Raw genomic sequence first — 19,710 nt, 5'->3', positions numbered from 1 at the left:
TTATTTACAAGATAAACATTTGCTCAAAATGAATGCCGAATGGTTACCAATTTATTCCTATGCACACTCATAAGCATGATCGATTATACTCGTTTCATGATCACTCAGAGCAAATACTTTAATGAATACGTACATTCTTACATACTGAACACCAAAATTAATGTCTTCTTTTACATAATTAGATTATTTATCTTTATACAAATTTTATACATACAATGTAGGCCATCAATTGTATGTATTATGAAATGTCTTAATTGATACAATTAGTTTCACATCAATATTATTTATTCATGATATGTCAGACAAATGTATAAAGAAAATACGCTTCATTATAAAATTGATCGAATATACAAGATCAAAAATAAATAGAAAGAAATGTGAAAATTAATTAAATACACATAATGCATCTTAATATTTAAGTTAATATTTAGTTCATTATAAGTGCAAAAATTACCATCACATTCTTGTAAATCTAAGTTCTCTTATTATCAAGCATACATAGAAGAACATCAATTATTTTTCCATATCATATTAGTACTATTAATAAAAGTTGTATAATCATTAGTTAATATGTTTAAAATGTTTGTGTAAACGCGTATTTTATGTTTGTATTTTGTATATATGAAATGAACTTTTTCATTTATTACGTGATTATTACAATAACGGAAGTTAGGCTTACTTGATATTAAATTTCCTATATTACAATAATCTGTTGCTTCTAAAACGAAAAATTTATACAAAGTAGTGTTTCAACGTGTGTAAAAATATGTTATTTTATTAATTATTTTTACAAAATGAGTATTCAAAAATTGCTTTTCAAAAAAAAAAAAAAAAACGAAGAAAAGTTAAGTATTTTTAAAAAATCAATACTATTTAAACATTTAAATATACAGCTGTTATACAGTTATTCATGACTAAAATGTGATATCGCATTCCATACATTCTATGCATATGTATATGTATATGTATATGTATATGTATATGTATAATTTAATTATTACTGTAAAATTTATATGTATATGTATATGTATATGTATAATTTAATTATTACTGTAAAATTTAATTCTCTTAAAATATTCTACTTTTCATATTTATGTACAGTATTATATAAAACATACAATATTACCAATGCCTTGATAAAAACAAGACAAAATTTTTAAAAATTCAATTTAAATGAGATCATAAAATTGTTATTAACAATTTCGTTCATGGTTCAATTTGAAATTGTCTTTGCAATTTAAAGTTCCTGGAACGTGTGCCGTTTATTTGCTTATACCATTTAACTACTGCACAAAGTTGATCAATTAGAATCCTCTTCGTCGTCATCATCCGACTTAACAACATACGAAACAGGTTTACGAACACGACCGGCACTTTTTCGTATTGGTACTGGTGAACTTTCTACTGTACTAGCAATACTTTCATCCTCTGATTCAGATTTCTTCTTTCTTTTCTTCATCTGTGTAATGAAATAAATCTTATATAATTAAATATACCGTCTATAATGTTTATGAATATTTATACAAAATTGATACCTAATATTTCTTTCACATTTTCTAATAACAATTATCATTTAAAAATATGCGAAACATGTCGCTACTTACAGGAGCTTGTTTACTTGAGAATACGATTTCGTCGGAGTCTGAATCGGATGAAACTACTTTCTTTTTTAATTGCCTCTTCATTCCTTTCCCTCCGTTTTCAGTTTTCTTTCTAGCGGGAGCTAATACCGACAAAATATTTTATGATTAATGTATATTAACATGGCTCTTAGTATTGTAAGATATTAACGATTTTACCTTTTGTTGGAGGTGAAAATATTGAAGATGAATCTTCACTGAATGCCACAGCAGGTTTTGGTTGCTTGTCTGGAGAGCTTCCGACTAAAGAATCAAAAAGTTCTTCCGAACTAACTGTTACGGAAAAGACATAAAATATGATTAATATTTTACATATAAAAATAGAGTAACACAATAATCACTATATTTTTACTATTAATATACTATATATAAATAGTTACTTACGTTTTTTATGTACTTTGAAGATATCATCAGAGTCACTATTAATAATAGTGGCAGGTTTTGCTTTTCTAAAAAAGAAAAAGGAAAAGATATTTGACAATAGCACTTCATATGTTTATACAATATCATACATATAATTATAATTAAAATTCTTACTGTTCCATGTCCGAAGAAACACTAAGCACTTCGTCACTGGAAGAAGATTCTTCACTATTCATATTGTAATTCTTTTTAGCTGTAATATTTGAAACAGAATTAAAAAATACAGTACATTTATATTTGTCCTGAACAGATTCTTTAATGAATGTACATATTTATAATATATTAAAGATTAATACCTGCAGTTCTACGAGATGCACGAGGTTCTGGTGGAGGAGAAATACTTCCAAAGTCAATGTCATCATCCTCATCTTTCTTCTTCTCATTTTTTTCTTTTTTCACTGTTGACTTAAATTGTAATGTCGCTTGTTTCAGTCCTGATTAGGAGAAAAAACAATACATTACTATTTATTACTCCTATCAAAGTTGTTATTTAGTCGAAGTAATGTTAAGTGCGTATATACTTTTCTTGCTGCCTGCTTTCTTCTCTACTGAATCACTCAGTCTGTCATCTAGAGATTTGGAATTTGCTTCAACCAGTGCATCAAATTCATCTTTATCTTCCATTGATTCTTTCTTTATCTAATATGTTACATAAAACATAAAAAATTTGATTAAAAAATAAGAAAGTTGATAAACTCGATAATGCATTCTATGTTACCCTTTGAAGTTTTTTTATGCCTTCTTTTTTATCCTTGGATACAATATCTGCTTTTTCAATTTTTCTTTTCAATTCTGTGTCGATTGTAGGTATTATTCGACGAATATCGTCAGAGACATAATACTTAGATGGTGGTTTTTTAATACTTTGTTTCGACTTCTGTTCTTCTTTCTTTTCTTTGTCTTCTAACTATAATCAAATATGATGTGTATAAGAAAAACTGAATACTACTCTATTCAAAATAAGAAAAAAGTTTGCTTACTTTATTCAATTCACTTAATAAGTTATCCAAGTCTTCTTTCCATAAAGAAATAGGTGTACGTGCTTGTAATCTTCTTAATTCTGCCACCTTTTCGTCTCTATGACGTAATAGTTCATCTTTCTTCTCCTTTGTAAGGCTCCACAATGTCATTCCTAATAAATAATCAAAATTTTCCTTCTCTATGGTTGTAGGTAATGTAGCTGCCTCATTTTCAACATTTTCAGTTATTTCTTCCTATTAACATATAACTTAATTCAGGAAAAATTAATTAAGTTGTATAAGAAACAACTAAATCGAAATATATATATATTTTATATGAAAATAATGCTTCCAATCAAAATACCATATTGTTTGCATATTTTTCTATTACTTACTTGAGCTTCCTAATGTAGCATAATAATGAAACTTTAATGAATTATCGAATGTGTCGCTTTAAACTAAAATTTAATACTTACTAAAACTTCTTCCCTATTTTGTGATAATTTCCAAGCTATAACTGGATCAGATTCATATTCCCGTCTAATTAATTCTGCTATCATATCTTTTCTTTTTTTATTTTCTATTACTAAAGTGCCATCACATTTCTCCACAATAAATCGCGCTTGATTTGAAAGTTTCGATGCCTCTGCTTGTAGAATACCTTCTAAATATTCTTTTCTTTTATGATACATTTCTAATCTTACTTTATAAAAACCTTTTAATATCTGAAGAACACTATCATACTTTTGAAGGCATTGATTTTCATCAAATGCACACTGTAATAAAAACCAATTTAATTATTGCGAGATTCAAACAAATTTTATATATTTTCAGTAAAACATAATGTACTTCTTACCATGGATGTAACTGTCATTGTTGTTTGCAATTTAAATGCTTTATGAAGACCATCTCTTTCCAAGTCTAACAGTTTATCACGATTCAACATCACGATAAAGTGTATTGCTGTATCTGTATTATATTCCTTGTAATCTCTATTATAATATCATAAAGAAAAAAGAAGAATAAACAATATTTCTTATAAATTTGTTCTACAATATATCAATGCTAATAATAATTACGTAATAATAGCCGGAGTTTTCTCAGTTCCATGCAACATTGGTTCTAATACAGTTTCTTTATACGCTTGGGTCCAAGTTCCAACTGGAAGTTCAGTAATTTCAACTTTATCTGGTCCTATCACTGAAATTTCCCCATTGACAACATACCTATAATCTCCACAACTTTCTATAACTCCTTTAAAGTTTTTGTAGTATGGTACCTGCAAAATATATAAAAAGGTAGATAAACAATGAAAATGAAACATATTTTTAAAAGATATTACCATAGGTTTTGGGTCAGCACCATCCATCATTCTATATAAGTTTTCAATTATTTCTCTAGGATTATAATTAGGTATCTTTGTCATCCAACCTGTACCAATGCCATCAGCACCGTTCACCAATACCATTGGTATAGTAGGTACATAAAAAACAGGTTCAATTTTTTGATTATCATCATATTCGTGTTTCAATAAAGCATCATCATGTTTGTGAAATATATGTCTTGCTAATGGACTGTGGATAGTAAAGAAATTAGTGTATTAATTATTGTATCATAATTATAGTATCAATTAACACCATCTAACTGAAGTTTTAATGCTTTTCTCAATATAGTTTAAACGAACCATAATTTTAATAATCACAAAAAGATACCAATGCTCCACAAACAACGTTTAAGGGATATATGTTAAGTAATCGTGAACGAATTATTCTTTAAAAAAAATACTAAGCAATCATAGAAGATACAGAGCGATAAAGTTCTGGCGATGATATTGAGTACGCGTCACTGGTAAGTCGTCGAACTTAAATAGATGAATTAAAATAAGTAACTTGAATCAGTGTTGAGTAAAAGTTATATTGAATTATTCATGAACAGTGAATAAATTAATTAATTGTCATTTGTATATACACAGAACGAATAGCAAATAACGAGTAAATCACCTTAAGCACTATCTGTAGAGTATTAGAATATTCTGCGTGTATATGTGCGTGCACGCGTATGTACATATATGTACGAATACCTAAGCATTGTAAAGATGTATCGAGGACTCGCTGCATCTTTTCCCCCTGTGAGTCTTGTACCAAATTGACCAATAGGTTGAAGTAAGTTTATATTATTACTTCCTACAAAATTCTGTGCGAGATTAATAATAGTTGACATAAGAGAGACTTCACCGTGGTGATATGCTGAATGTTCAGCAACTGAGCCAGCTAATTGTGCAACCTTTATTTCACGTTTATCATTACGTTTTAAACACGTAAACAACACTTTTCTTTGTCCAGGTTTGAAACCGTCGATCATATTAGGTATAGACCGAACATTATCATAATTGCTATACAGAACTAATTCTACATTAATAAAGTCAGAAAAAGATACAGTACGTGTATCCTTCTGATATAAATAGCGTTCTCCTAAACCAATTTCTTTTCTTCTTTTTGTTTCATCCATATGATTCATTAACCAATCCTTGCGTTGATCAACGCATTTTTTACTGAATGCCATGATGATATTCTGATCATCCTGACCACCATCATATCTGAATCGAATCCTATGTCTAGCCATATTTTCGAAATATTCTTTTGCTTCTTTAGCAGTAGAAGTACCCAAACCTGTAGGAAAAACATTTTTATGTATGTCAATAAATAAGCAAATAGAAAGAAATGCGTTTCAAAAGAAAAATATAAACCTTTGTAGTACTTGATTTTATATGTATGAAAATTATCTGTTTCTGACTTCCATTTATGAAATTCTGGCATTGAAAAGAAACTTAATGTTTGATTTCCTTTCGTTGCTTTAACAATAGGTGTGATAAATTCCTCTATGAAATTTAATTTTAACAACGACGGCCAATTATGATGAATAAAGTTGATTAGTAAGCCTTTGATATGAGAACCATCCTTAAAACATACATATGACCCAGTTATATTATTATGATACAATTAAGATTAATTTCGTTAATAAACGAAAATATGAAATTTATTAAAACAAAAATTAACCTGATCCTGATCAGTCATTATCATCATCTTTCCGTATCGTAATGTTTTTAAATCTTCCCTAGTTTCATACTTCTTTTTATACTGCAGGCCAAGAATTTTTATTAAATTATTAATTTCTGCATTTTCTAATATCTGTTTATGTGTTGCCTCCCTTACATTCAATAGTTTACCTAAAATTTTAAACATTTAAAAATTATAGTTTATAAATAATATAAAAAATATAGTTTTATATATTGTTTACCTCTTAGAGGAAATACACCATATTTATCTCTGCCTATTGATGAAATTCCTGATACGGCCATAGTTTTAGCTGAATCTCCCTCTGTTAATATAAGTGTACATTCCAATGATTTATTAGTTCCAGCGTCGTTAGCATCTTCTAATTTCGGTATACCTGAAATATACAATATTGTGTAAAATATTAAATACGTTTATGTTAACACAAGTGTGTGCAAGTATATATGCAAATTACCTTGTAATTTTCTTTGCTTCGATTTAGGTCCCAGTTTTTGTAACTGACTATCAGCTTTAAATTTCGCCCATGTTAAAACTGCTTCTACAATTCCAATTTTTGTAACCTATGCATAAAAAGATAAAAACTTCTTACAAATTTAAGAAATTATTATATTAATAATAATGTATTTTAATATTTACAGATGTTATAAATTTATCACTAAGCGCACACTTTGATCCAAAACTTTTAGGTTGCAATGTCATATTTTCTTTAGTTTGTGAATCAAATGTAGGATTATTAATAAGGCAATTAATAAAAATCCATAAATGGTTTTTTATTTGGAATGGTTTAATCGTTACTCCAGCCTTATTCTTCTTTTTTAATGTTTCCGTTAATTGTTTTACTATTAATTCCGTAACATGGTCCACATGCCGCCCACCCTGTTTACAAAATTAATATTTTCATTATTTCGTTATACCATGTCATTACATACAATACACTGGAGAGACATGTTGTATTTATAATAGAAAATAAGTTAAGTAATTAATAATTAATTTTATTTTCCCTTATATTTATTACCTTTGTCGTTGCAATACTGTTTACAAAAGACATTTGTTGGAAGCCCATGCTAGATAACGAAACAGCTACCTCCCAACGAGGTCCGCAATTTTCATAAGCAATTTTTAGAGGATTGCCAACCTCGTCTTCTCTTCCCCTGACATACAAATCAACGTAATCTTTAAAATTCTTGACAGGAATTTTAGTACCATTAAGGTAGACTTTAACACCTCTAGTAGAAGCTGCTATATCATAAGCTCTTCTGGACATAAGAGCAACTATATCATCATCCAAAGATTGCATTTTAAACTTTGATAAATCTGGTGTAAATATGACTTTTGTAAAATCTTCACCAGAGAAATCTTTAATTCTGGGCTCACTAGCACTCCCCATGTTATTACTCCATGTCTACAGATATAATCATATTATATGCACATATTGTAAAAAGTAAAACCCATCTATATTTTAAACATATATTTATATAAAATAATTACTTGTTTCAAACATTTCTTATATTCCTTAGATGCTGTTTCAACAGTGAAACGATGACTAAAAATATTGCATAATTTGGCACCATACCCATTTCTACCACCTGTTACTTTTTCCTCTTCATCGTCATAATTAGATGATGTTAACAAATGACCAAATATCATTGTGGGAACGTACATGTTTTCCTCTTTATGAACTACCACTGGAATACCTTTACCATTATTCCATACAGATATAACATTATTTTCTCTACAAATTGAATTTTCTATCTAGTAATTGTACATTTACAGTATTGTATGTTATTAGATATTACAAAACTCTTAAAATATGTTAGAAAAACTCTTACGGATTAATTTCAATTTTAATTGCATCCATTTTAGGATCTCTCTGTTTATTATCCGCTGCATTTACTAAAATTTCGTCAAATATTTTGTATAATCCAGGAACATACTTTATTTCCCTTTGTACCATTAATTCTTTCTCTTTGTCATAAACCCACATCATTTCTGTTACTGGTTCAACGGAACCAATGTATGTGTCTGGACGCAATAAAATATGTTCCAATTGAGACTTTTTTTGATATATGCCTTCAATAGTCTTTTTCTTTGGTACATTATCACCACTACCATTTTCTATGTTTGCACTCATTGTAGCGTAAAGTTTTTCAGGTAACTGTAAAATATTAAAATGTTAATGCAGATAAAACATCTCTAACATATTATAAAGATATTAATATGTTAAATATGAATAAAACTAATTTCCATTATCTTTGAAACAACAAAAATATTGACTTATATAAATTTCAGTTCTAAAGAAAGACATATTATATAATTGAAATTATGATTTCTTTTAAATATACCATGTATATTTGTTATAATTTTTATTATAACTAATTTTCCTTTTAAAAATTTTAATTTATGTTTCAGCTAAAAATAAGATTCACATTTGGATCAAATATATATAGAGTAATTAAGAAATAAAAAATTATTAAAATAATTATTAATATTAATTACAATGAAATCATTGTTGTTATTGTTATTATTATTTAATCATTTTATACTTATTTAAAAACATGTATATAAATTATTTATTATGTTAAATTTCTATTTGTTATTATATTGCTGACAATATATATATCCCACATATATTAAAAATAAAATAATTTAAAATGTGTAATATTCTTTACTCGTACAAAAAAATCATCATATGACCGCAGTACTAACAAAACACATCACAAACATAAAATTAAACAATAATAAACCAACAAGTTCATAAATATAAATATATTTAAATCATAATGTGTACATTTTCATTTGTATTAAAACGTAAAATTGATATTTCTTAAAATTTTCATATCCGGAACATACTAATATGGCGGGAAAACGTTTTCTATGCAATTGGTTAGTACGATAAACGACGCCAATTTGACGTATAAACATTGTTTTTCGAAAACAATACGTACAAACCTCAAAAGTCTCTCAAAAATAAGAAAAATTGTTAAATTCACATTAAGTTATGAATTATCCTTATGATTTACCTGCAATAAAATTGTAACAAAAATATTGAGTTGCGTCGACAACAGAAATTTGGAGAAGTATAGAATCTCTATCGAAAGTGAGGTTGTTAACTAACGTACCACTATGAAGAAATAATTCGTACGAATTAATTGTTGCACATACTGTCTTCTTTGTTACTTATTTTATTCACTTAATAATTGAATGAACGATCTTATACGAAAAACATACTAATTTTATTCTACGTTTCGTCTGAACCCTGTATAGCGAACTGATGCCTACACGAAGCTACAGGGTAAACTATCCATTTACAAGTGGCTCGAGTCACTTTCATGTTATGGACGCCGTTCTGAAAACAATACAAAATTAACACGTACCAGTTTTATTTGGTTCGATATACAATAAATAGAATATTTAAATGAACTCACACGAATATATTTCTATCATTTGTTTAATTCAGTAAAGAAAATAATTTTTACTAAAAAATTCAAATTTCAGTATATTTCAGCTATTTCAGTATATATATTATAGTAATTATTTACAAGTATCTGTCTCTCTCTTTATCCCTTGGATGTATCAAACATCTTTTAAAACTTTCTTTTATCAACTGCGTTCCTACCTTTCAAAGATGAAAGTGTGTACAGTAGGTGCCCGTCTTGTAACACAAGTTCGATGGTACTCGGTGTTGATACGTTCAATCTTGTTCGTATTAAGTCTAATCTATATCCATATATAATTTTATCTGCAAACATAGAAGCAAATGTGTGCGAAACCTATATAAAAACTTTTTAAAACTTGTTTGTAATGTTTGTTTAAAATATTTTGTATAAATACACCTGCGTTTTTGGTTACTATTAAGAATGAAAAAACTAGTATTCATTTGTATTTAATACAAATGAATACTCATAAACAAAACAAGTATATATATATATATACGTTTTCGGATAATTATTTAATGCTGCTGCTCGATCTACGGCAGTAACAACTCCGAATTTTCTTTGGCGTGGACACATTTCTTTCATAGAACCATGTATTTAGGACAAAGCGTGGAAAATTGTTTATACACAATGTTAGTCTGTACATCACGCTGAAAATATTTACTTTTAATTCTAGTCCACACTAATATAAAATTATTACATGCAAATATTTAATAATAAATATTAATATTATAAATTTGCTTGTAGCAAAAAAGTATGTTTCATACCGTTCAAACATTCAATTTCAGAAAATGTTGCCAAAAATAAAGACCGAAGAGTGTGCAATATTTTCCAAACAGGTATAAAATATTCTGAAAATTCTATTGAAATATTTCAAATTTCGTGAGGATGACACTCAATGAGTTTGAAACTTTAATTTAGAAAATTAGTAACAAAAGGTGCAAAATAAATGAAAAGAAAAGACAAATAGAGAAAAAAAAAACAGCGTAGCATAGAAATACAGCTTATTCAAATGCAAAAAAGAAACTTTAAAGTTAAGGAGGTAACAGTGGAATATATAGCACTGAATGTTTTTATATAAAAGCATATCTTCATTTGCTTGTTTATGAGTATTGGTTCGTGCTTAAAACATCTATTTTTTAACCTTAATGGAAATTAAAAATTGGCGTGCTTTAAATCAGTGTTAAACACGTTTTATATCATTGGAACTATATTACCAATCCTATATTATTATATTCTGTAGATTGGATTTCATCTAAATTTCTTTAAATCCGTCTCGTCAGTACTCATATTAAAATGTTATAACATTTTTCGCAAAATTTTGAGTCTTAATTTTCACGTTGTTCGAAAAATTTTCTTTTCCATAAATATCGTTTTTATACATAATAAAGCTATCTCCAAAATTTCAATAAAATCAGTCGTTATAGATTTTTGAAAATATTGTTCGAACCCGTATAATTGAACCTGAAATATGTTGAAAATATAATTAAGAAAAGCAAAATTCCTTTGTATTTTTTTATGGATCCATGGGGAGGTCATTGAGGATTGCATGCGAAATAAGTAGAAGACCATATAACTAGCTGTTACATTGCACGCAATTCCAATGTGGTCCCAACGAGTTCATGTGGTGGAAGACAGGTTTCTCTTTAATTTCTCCCTTACGGGTCAAAGATTCCTATTCGTTTTGGGGTCCTATGCGTACAGAAGTAAGCCACCATGGCAACTTTAATTCGTCGAGTTCGGCGCTACACCAGTTCCTCGTCTAACAATCGGGAAATCCCTGAGAACTTACCTCGCGTAAAAAAATTATCAAGAGCATAGCAAGTGCATGCATGCGTAAATTTCTAAACTTAATTTTTTTTTTTTAAAGAAAACATCTTATATTGTCCATTTCTTTTGTACAAGGAATCCACTCGTGTACAGATATACTATCTTCGTAATGGAACATCCTGTGTTACAAATGATTGAATTTTATATTTGAAATTATGATGAGCTTCTAAAAATGTACGACTATATCGTTTGGGGATTGCCATTATATAAATGAAGTGTAATATGATACACATTATGTTCTACTTAGATATGTGTTTACTTAAAATATTACATCACAGTTAAAAATTTAAAAAATTTTATAATATTGGTTCTCTGATTTCCTATTATACTATCCTATATACTATTATATGTGTAACAAACTTTCGTTTAATTACGTACATCTAATTTTGCAATTTTTCAACATCAAAATTTGAATTTTTTAAAAAACCGCTGTCCTTTTGCATTGCTTTGTCCTGCGGTTTTTACGTCGTGAATAATACTGATGAACATGATTACCAACTCTGTTGTATAATGCATAATAAGAAAAATGTTGGTTATACTGAATCCCCAACAATGTTTATGCGTACTATATTTTGATTTATGAATAACATAGTTCATTTGGCAGCGATGATAACGAAAGAAATGAAATTATGCGTTAAAAATTATTAAGTTAGAAGTATTATAATTGTTAAAGTAGTACATATTTAATCATGATTGCAATGTAAATTACATTGTTTACTTTATAGATCAACGAGGAATGAAATGATTATTATTAAATAATAATATTGAATGGTATTTTGAAATGACGACACTAAAAGGCATTTTTCCTGATACAAGTAAGGATATTATTTATGAAATCAATAAGAAACATTAAAACAACAATTTTGTCATTATCCACACATTATTTTCCTTTTAGAACCAGTAAAAGGAAAGAATTTCATATACGAAAATGTACGAAATCTTCGGCGCATAGAACAATATCGGATGATTAAGAAAATAGAAGAAACACAAAACTCACAAATTTATGGTCGAAAAAAAAAGATCGGTAATAGTAATAGAAATAATTGTAATTATACTCAAAACATCTTATCAAAACTGAATTCAAGTTTCCAAATAAAAAAAGACAATGACATTGATACAGATCCAAATGTAAATTGCAAAATAGATGAACATCAAGGATTATGTAAAAAATGTAGTACTCCAGTATTAAATAAAAATAATCTTTGTACAAAGAAGACACTGTATACAACAAATAATTCATTAACCACTGGAAGGAAAAAGGAATATAAAGAATTTCATACATCGACACAAGAGTTACACGAGAAGGTTTCATCGGATCCTAATTTGTTATATCATTCAATTGAAGATAATGACACAGCGAAAATTACAATTAAAGTTAAAAATCAAGGTATTCAAACACTGAATGCTGAGGAAATTGATAACTTATATTCTGAAGGAACAATTAAGTATGTATATAAATTTGGCTTTTTATACAGTATGTTTTTATTATTATTATTATTATTATTATTATTATTGTTATTTATATTTATCGCGTTTTTGTTTGATAAAATTTCATCTATAAAATTTTATCAATGATAATGTTATTAATAGTATTATGTATATCTTCTAAATTAATATTTTTAATTCTGTTGTTACAGATGAGTTTCATGTAATCTTTATTTTATACTTTATTTGTATGATAGCATTTTTCACCAGTATGCCCATTAAATACGTTGTTTGTTCTGTTTTATGTTACATTAGCGTTTTCTACAGTATTATTTGTGTATAGAGTCAAATCTCAATAGACCTCATATATCTTATTTTTGAATATCCTTATAGAGATGTATCTGTAATATATTGTACTTTTTGTGATAAGGTGGTACTTTTATTATGTTTGTTCAGGTTCTTTTTCTGTATGCATATTTTATATACTTTTGTTATAGTTTTGTCATTGATTGTTTTTTGTTGCAATTTCAATGTATATTACCAGTAACTTTTCAGCAATTAGTTGCTATTACTTAATTCTAGACAGCTATTATGAAATCTTGATATAGGAAATTATTAACTTTGTAGCAATATTAATATAACTATTATTATTACTATGCAAAATAATTATGACATATATACAGTTTTTTTAATGTTTAACAAAATTTCCTACACAGATATTCTTCAAAAAAAAATTTAAATATAGATGAACCAATAGATAAAAACAAGACACATGAAAAAATTGGAGAATTTCCAAAAAATGTTGCAAATTCACCTTCAGATCGAGGAGATACACAACTTCTTGAAAAAAATGCACAAAACAAAAACAAAAGAAACCCTAGAACTTTGCCGCCTAAAGAAGAAACAAATTTTATTAAGTTAAACAAGGATCATACTTCTATGACAAATAAAATTACGACACAACATAATAACAACTACGATAGTGTTCTCCCTACTAATTACCGCATAGGTGTAATTCCAAAGTATGTACAGAAGAGTATAAAACATAAATATTCATATTCTATATTCAATGATGTAATTTTTAAAATAGTTTATACTGTAATTCTTATATGCAATTAATTTATTTGTTTATACCTTGAATTTTACTACAAACCAATTGCAAAATTTTTTGTTAAAAACCCTTTGATTATTAGGTATATTAAAAATAGAAAGGAAATTCAAGAGAAGATACAAAAAGCTAAAGTAGAAGAATTAGATCCTAATTGTCCAAAAGGGCATGTTCCTTTACCTGATTGTGAACGTAAAGAAACATTACAAATGTTGAAAAAAAGTATGTAATTTAATAAGTTAATTTAGAAATGAATCATGTTTATTATGCAAACTGGTTATTTATTTAAATTAATATTATTATTATAGATTACCAAGATTATGTAAATGAATTGAATATGATGCCTATAAAAATAGATACACTTAGAGCGCAGCGACGGAAGATAGAAATTGAAAAGCAATTGAATAAATTAGAAGAAGGCATAAAGGTGTTTTCAAGGCCTAAAGTTTATGTAAAAATGAATGCTTAACTATTTTACATCAACATTTCTATACTTTAAAAATAAAATCTAAGTCCATCTTTATTTTTGCTTTCAATCTGGCTGTTAATTTTATAACAATTGCTAAGTAAAATTACTTCTACAGGATTTTTACATCACCTCGTTTTTTGAATTTTTCTCCAAACTTTGGTAAATATTTTCTGCCACTAATACATGTATCTAATGCAAGATATTGAAAGTTATTTATAACATTTATTGATGTACAATATTAGTCAAAATATTGTTATTGCTCTTGCTTCTAATATCTTTTTGGTTTGTTCAGTTTTGTTCCCGACATAAATATAAGTATACTAGTCAGCATCACATCTTCTCTTTTGATGAACTTTAAACGCAAATACTGTTTCAAAACAAATCTATCTTTGAATTTCGCAAAGTTAACAAAAAATTAATCTATGAAGAAAATGATATTCAAAATGATTGAAAAGAGTATTTAGTTAGTATTAAGTTTGATATCCTTAATTGCTTGACGTCTCTTCTATGAGTCTTCTCGACGCACTATTTTCACAACTCATCAAGTATATTTTGGTTTATTTCAAACTGTACTCTTTTGAGAATCCTCTTCAGAGAAAGATTTTATTATTTTTGCAACGTTTGACTGCATTTATATTCAGATGATTCCATACATGTTCCACTTAAGATGTGCATTTTGAGCTAGCAGTAATTTGTTATTTGTACAAAAAAATTTCTTTGCAATTTTTTCATACAGTCTAGCTAATCTTAAATAGATTTTAGCATTGCACTTGCTAACAAGTTCCACGTATGTTAACATATTATATTATAGGTACACCAGCAAATGTACTTATGTCACCCTTTAGATGCATGAAAATTAAATTATTGTTGTATTAACTAAGCCTGTCTAGAGCACAATTCAATTTATGGAATGGAAGTAGTTAAAAGATGAACTAATTTAGAAAGTCCTTAAGTGCCTCTCCTATTTTATAATGTTTTACTAGTTTATGGAATTCACTAAGTGTTCTGTGGCAAAGTAATTTTATGGCAAATAAATAAATACCTTTAAAATCAAAATGTAAAAGGACATTCTGAAAAATTAAACTATTTAATAACCATTTATATGATTGAAATATTTACTACATTTTCATGTAACTTTCCTGAAGTTTCATTCATTTAACTTATCGTATATTTTTGAATTACTTTCGCTCTGATAAAACCATGCAATCTATGTATAGATAAAAGATATTCATTTTAATTCTTGGGCAAATATAAATGTAAATGTGATTGCTAAAACAATGTTCTTTACAATACAAGAATAAAATAAAATAATATACCAACATATTGATTTATCTTATTCTCTTCAAGCTATTGTAGTACTCTCTTTAGAAATGTTATACTTGTCCCTGAATTCTATCCTACGTAAAATTATTAGTATATGTTTGTGTGTGTGTATATATATATGTATATATATATATATATATATATATATATATATATATATATATATATATATATATATATATATATATATATATATATATTAATAATTATATTTACAAACACATTTGTATGAATTAAACAAAATTTTATATTATTAAATACTTAATGAAAATCTATTCTATTTATAATATTTACTTCGCAATTTGATTTGCATTTGTCATAGAACTTGTGTCAATTGTATGTAGAAAAGCTATTGGATTAAAATGAAGTTGTCCTAAATTATAGTATTTTTCTTCATATTCATACCATTTTTTGAAATCAAAATTATTAAAAAATATTTTTATTTCTCTCTCTGCAGATTTTTCTGAATCTAAAAAACACTTCTTTTGTAAGATATTAAGCAGTTTTGTAAACAAAAATTTTTAAAAGTAGAAAATATACCAGAACCATGTGTTGCATTTCGTGTATCTGATAGTCCAAACATTCCACGAATTGTTTTAGGGGCAATGTATTGTGCTTGATATACTTTTGTAGGGCCCATTAATTTTCTCCATTTAACAATGGCATCATAGTCTGCCAAAATGTGAATATCTGATGGACCACTGCATATAAATGTCAAGAGACGGTTGTAAAAAAATTTGTCCTTGTGTTCTTCATAAAACAATTCAGCTTCACTTCGCATAATCACTGTCCTACGTGATCTGACAATTTTCAAATTATTGTCTATTATTAAATCTCTAATTCTCTAAAAAAGACAGGAATGTTTTAATACTACCATTATCTTGTCTGGAAATAAAAGCCAGTTTTTTTGTCAATATCACATTTACTATTATTTAAAAATAATGTGTACATGTGTGTGTGTGTACACATATATTCGTATCTCATAAAATTTTATACAATTTAGGTTACATATTCGCGTACCTGGAGCACAAAAGGAGATTTAACAACATGCGGTTTGATTATTGCCAAAGTTAGCTGTAAATATTTTTGTGATTGCATTTCAATGTATTTTAGTTACTTTTCATTTTTGTAAAAATTATGAATTTTCATAATGTGATAGAAACAAATTTTTCATTCAGAAACATTGTAAACATATATACACACACATATGAATATGTGTATATGTGCAATACGCATGCGACTATCAATTCATTCAGAAATTACAATTTTAAAAATAGTCATTATAGAAATGAAATATACACATAATAGATCCTCTACTGTCACTCGAAGTTTTTAAAAAAGTTGTGTGAATTTATTAAATGTTATTTATTTATTTATTTATTTATTTATTATTTATTATCTGGTGTGAATTTAATTTATTTTTAGGGACTTTGTTAAGGAAGATTTAAAAAAAAATGGAAAGTAAAGTCAAAGGAAGTGAAGAAGAGCAGTGGTCTTTCGAAGGATATGAAGAGCCTTAAAGCTTAATTTGTACAATTAACCTGTGTATCTTAATTTGTGCAGATCTATTGGTCTGATAATAGCTTCAGCGTGACTTTTTATCGAATATCTAGAGGAACCACTGGGTATGATCGAAAATCAATGCGAAATGTGTTTCTTTATGTGGATCTTTGGTGGGATACTGGGAAGGGCGATCTGTAATAATTTTGAGAATGTGACCACAGGATACAGTATCGCAACTCTCCTGATTTTATGTTACCCAAAATTGAATACGCGTGCGCTTAATCGAGATCTCGAACGCAATGCCATCTGAGCTTCTGCCTCCTTGCTCTTTACTTCTTCTTTTGTCTTTCTTTCTTAGCAGTCAAAAAGACGGTTAAACATCTAACCAAACCTGAAGCTGAAGTTGGAGGGAATTCAATGCCTATTGAAAGCTGCTTGAGAGCGTTCAAGCCACGTTCAAGCTCTTTCAAAGGCTTTGAGAGAAAAAGCGAAAGAGGTGGAAAAAGGATCAATTTAAGAAAATTGTTGATTTTTATAAATATTTTGATAAATAATTTCAGAGAATTGTTAATTTATATAAATATTTTTAGTTATATATTCTCTTGGAAGCACTTTGATCTTAGCTTTGTTTCAGGTGTTGCTGTATTAATTTAATAATTAACAAATGAACACAAAAGGGATGTCAAGCTGTGCGATGCTGGGATGCGTACATGTATTAGATGTGGAACGACACTTTTTTAGATTTCCAAAGGAACATGACAGGTATAATATTGTTTCATAATAATTATTTTTTACATAAATAACATCTTTAACTTATATATCTATATATGTTATAGATATATAAATATTATATTTATAAACTGCTGAATTACTTTAATTTTGTCCTATCATTTTTTGATGCCATATTTCTTTTTAGCAGTATAATAATACAATTTTATATTACAGATGGTTAAAATGGGTAGAAGCATGTAAAAGATTTGATCTACTACGTAAAGGTCCAGAATATTCATATAGAAATATTCGTCTGTGCCATTTACATTTTGAGGAAAAATTATACAAAATTCATAAATGTAGAGCTCATCTTCACCCAGATGCTGTACCAACACTATTATTGGGACCTGATCCTAATCAAGAGTAAGTTTAATAATGATTATCGTTTTGACATAATTTAATTTAATAAAAATAGTTTTGTATCATAAAAAATCAAATTTCATGATATTATAAGAATAATTAAATCATTATTAGGACAATTTGACATATTCATATTACTTATTATTACATATAAATGATATACAAAAATGGAAAACAAACAAATTTTTTTCAGAGATAACACCAATGAAATTACAAAACAAAATGTATCTACAGAAAAAGAACTACATAAGTACGTGAAATTATATTTTATATTTTATTGTAATTACTTTACGTATGATTTTATAGTTCTGTAATACATATTTTTGTTGTTGTAGTAATACATGTGCAGAAGAGGCTATAAAAGTTAAAGAAGAAAATACGTAATATATATTAATAGAATAATTAAAATTATATTTTAAATTTTTGTATAATTTTCTATAATACATATTTTTTTGTTGTAGTAATATATATGTAGAAGAGGCAATAAAAACTGAAGAAGAGAATAGGTAATATACATTAAAAGAGTAATTAAAATTATATTTTATACTTTTTTGTAATTTTCTATAATATATACTTTTTGTTGTTGTAGTAATATATGTGCAGAAGAGGCTGTAAAAGTTGAAGAAGAGAATAGGTGATATATATTAATAGAATAATGGAATTTTGTACTTTTAATTATTAAATTTATAAATTATATCTAAATTGCTTTCAGCAATGCAGATCCCTCTGAGATAATTCTGTCAACCTGCCATTCTGCCGCCAGTAATCTTGAGATAGAAATAATGAAACCGTAAGTTTATACTTTTACTGTACCTTATTTTATTTTATTTTATTTTATTTTATTTTACATTATTTTATTGTTCATTTTGTGTTAGCTAATTTATAATTGTACAATTGTATATCATATTTTAAAAACCTTTTTTATGAATCTAACAGATTTGAATATTACAGAGGCACATCTGTTGAGGAGCCTGGAACAAGCCTGGTGACGACTCGTACAAAGAAATTGCTAAATGATAGTCCCAGAAAAAGAAAATTGCATCAGCGTATTAACAAATTAAAAACGCAAAGTAGAAAATTGCGTGAAACAATCCGACGACTCCGTATAAGGGAAAAAATATATAAAATAATATATAAAATAATTTTAAAATAAAATTCAAATTTTATTTATCGCATTTTAAATTAATTTAACAACAAATTAATTTGAATGTACTTTATTTTCATTTTGAATATAATTGTTTATTTTATTTAATGTTATAAAACTATTTTATTAAATATTTTATAATTATTTTTTAAATATAATGTACATAATATATATCCTGTATTTTTCATTATATTTTGTTTCTCTTGTTATTTATCTTATATAACATTTATGTTCTTACCGTAACATA

At 27.0% G+C, this 19,710-nt stretch overlaps 4 protein-coding genes across 8 annotated transcripts; 2 read left to right on the top strand and 2 right to left on the bottom strand.

The window, feature by feature from the left end:
- Positions 1-1,022: 1,022 nt before the first annotated feature.
- Top2 (DNA topoisomerase 2) lies at positions 1,023-9,445 on the bottom strand. 4 transcript variants are annotated; one of them, XM_076909642.1, is made up of 24 exons: positions 9,216-9,442; positions 9,042-9,116; positions 7,926-8,251; positions 7,585-7,828; positions 7,112-7,498; positions 6,733-6,972; positions 6,551-6,656; positions 6,320-6,472; positions 6,079-6,248; positions 5,769-5,979; positions 5,103-5,691; positions 4,365-4,596; positions 4,102-4,301; positions 3,879-4,014; positions 3,499-3,798; positions 3,044-3,277; positions 2,782-2,970; positions 2,585-2,702; positions 2,360-2,497; positions 2,178-2,256; positions 2,025-2,089; positions 1,800-1,913; positions 1,605-1,723; positions 1,023-1,459 (listed from the first exon to the last, which is right to left on the bottom strand). In XM_076909642.1, the coding sequence occupies exons 3-24, from the start codon at positions 8,225-8,227 to the stop codon at positions 1,301-1,303; spliced, it is 4,485 nt and encodes a 1,494-aa protein (XP_076765757.1). In that variant the 5' UTR covers positions 8,228-8,251; positions 9,042-9,116; positions 9,216-9,442; the 3' UTR covers positions 1,023-1,300. The 4 variants fall into 4 exon arrangements, with proteins under 4 accessions (XP_076765757.1, XP_076765756.1, XP_076765755.1 ...); XM_076909641.1 differs by having other exon boundaries at positions 9,046-9,116; XM_076909640.1 differs by lacking the exon at positions 9,042-9,116 and having other exon boundaries at positions 9,117-9,445.
- A 2,454-nt stretch (positions 9,446-11,899) lies between these two features.
- On the top strand, positions 11,900-14,535 carry LOC143433104 (uncharacterized). 2 transcript variants are annotated; one of them, XM_076910237.1, is made up of 6 exons: positions 11,900-12,008; positions 12,086-12,175; positions 12,256-12,805; positions 13,502-13,807; positions 13,979-14,115; positions 14,202-14,535. In XM_076910237.1, exons 2-6 carry the CDS (start codon positions 12,142-12,144, stop codon positions 14,360-14,362), a joined length of 1,188 nt encoding a protein of 395 aa, XP_076766352.1. In that variant the 5' UTR covers positions 11,900-12,008; positions 12,086-12,141; the 3' UTR covers positions 14,363-14,535. The 2 variants fall into 2 exon arrangements, with proteins under 2 accessions (XP_076766352.1, XP_076766353.1); XM_076910238.1 differs by lacking the exon at positions 11,900-12,008 and having other exon boundaries at positions 12,026-12,175.
- A 1,368-nt stretch (positions 14,536-15,903) lies between these two features.
- On the bottom strand, positions 15,904-16,900 carry LOC143432867 (nucleoside diphosphate kinase 6). Its single transcript, XM_076909820.1, has 3 exons — positions 16,706-16,900; positions 16,226-16,529; positions 15,904-16,154 (listed from the first exon to the last, which is right to left on the bottom strand). Exons 1-3 carry the CDS (start codon positions 16,781-16,783, stop codon positions 15,976-15,978), a joined length of 561 nt encoding a protein of 186 aa, XP_076765935.1. The 5' UTR covers positions 16,784-16,900; the 3' UTR covers positions 15,904-15,975.
- An 848-nt stretch (positions 16,901-17,748) lies between these two features.
- On the top strand, positions 17,749-18,387 carry LOC143433261 (52 kDa repressor of the inhibitor of the protein kinase-like). The gene is made up of 3 exons (XM_076910548.1): positions 17,749-17,950; positions 18,134-18,322; positions 18,375-18,387. The coding sequence occupies exons 1-3, from the start codon at positions 17,853-17,855 to the stop codon at positions 18,385-18,387; spliced, it is 300 nt and encodes a 99-aa protein (XP_076766663.1). The 5' UTR covers positions 17,749-17,852.
- The last annotated feature ends 1,323 nt before the right edge of the window (positions 18,388-19,710 follow it).

The sequence above is a fragment of the Xylocopa sonorina genome, chromosome 2, assembly GCF_050948175.1.
Source record: "Xylocopa sonorina isolate GNS202 chromosome 2, iyXylSono1_principal, whole genome shotgun sequence".
NCBI classification, from domain to species: Eukaryota; Metazoa; Arthropoda; class Insecta; order Hymenoptera; family Apidae; genus Xylocopa; species Xylocopa sonorina.
The sequence above is the reverse complement of the archived record's forward strand: the minus strand, read 5'-3'. Positions and strand labels throughout refer to the sequence as shown.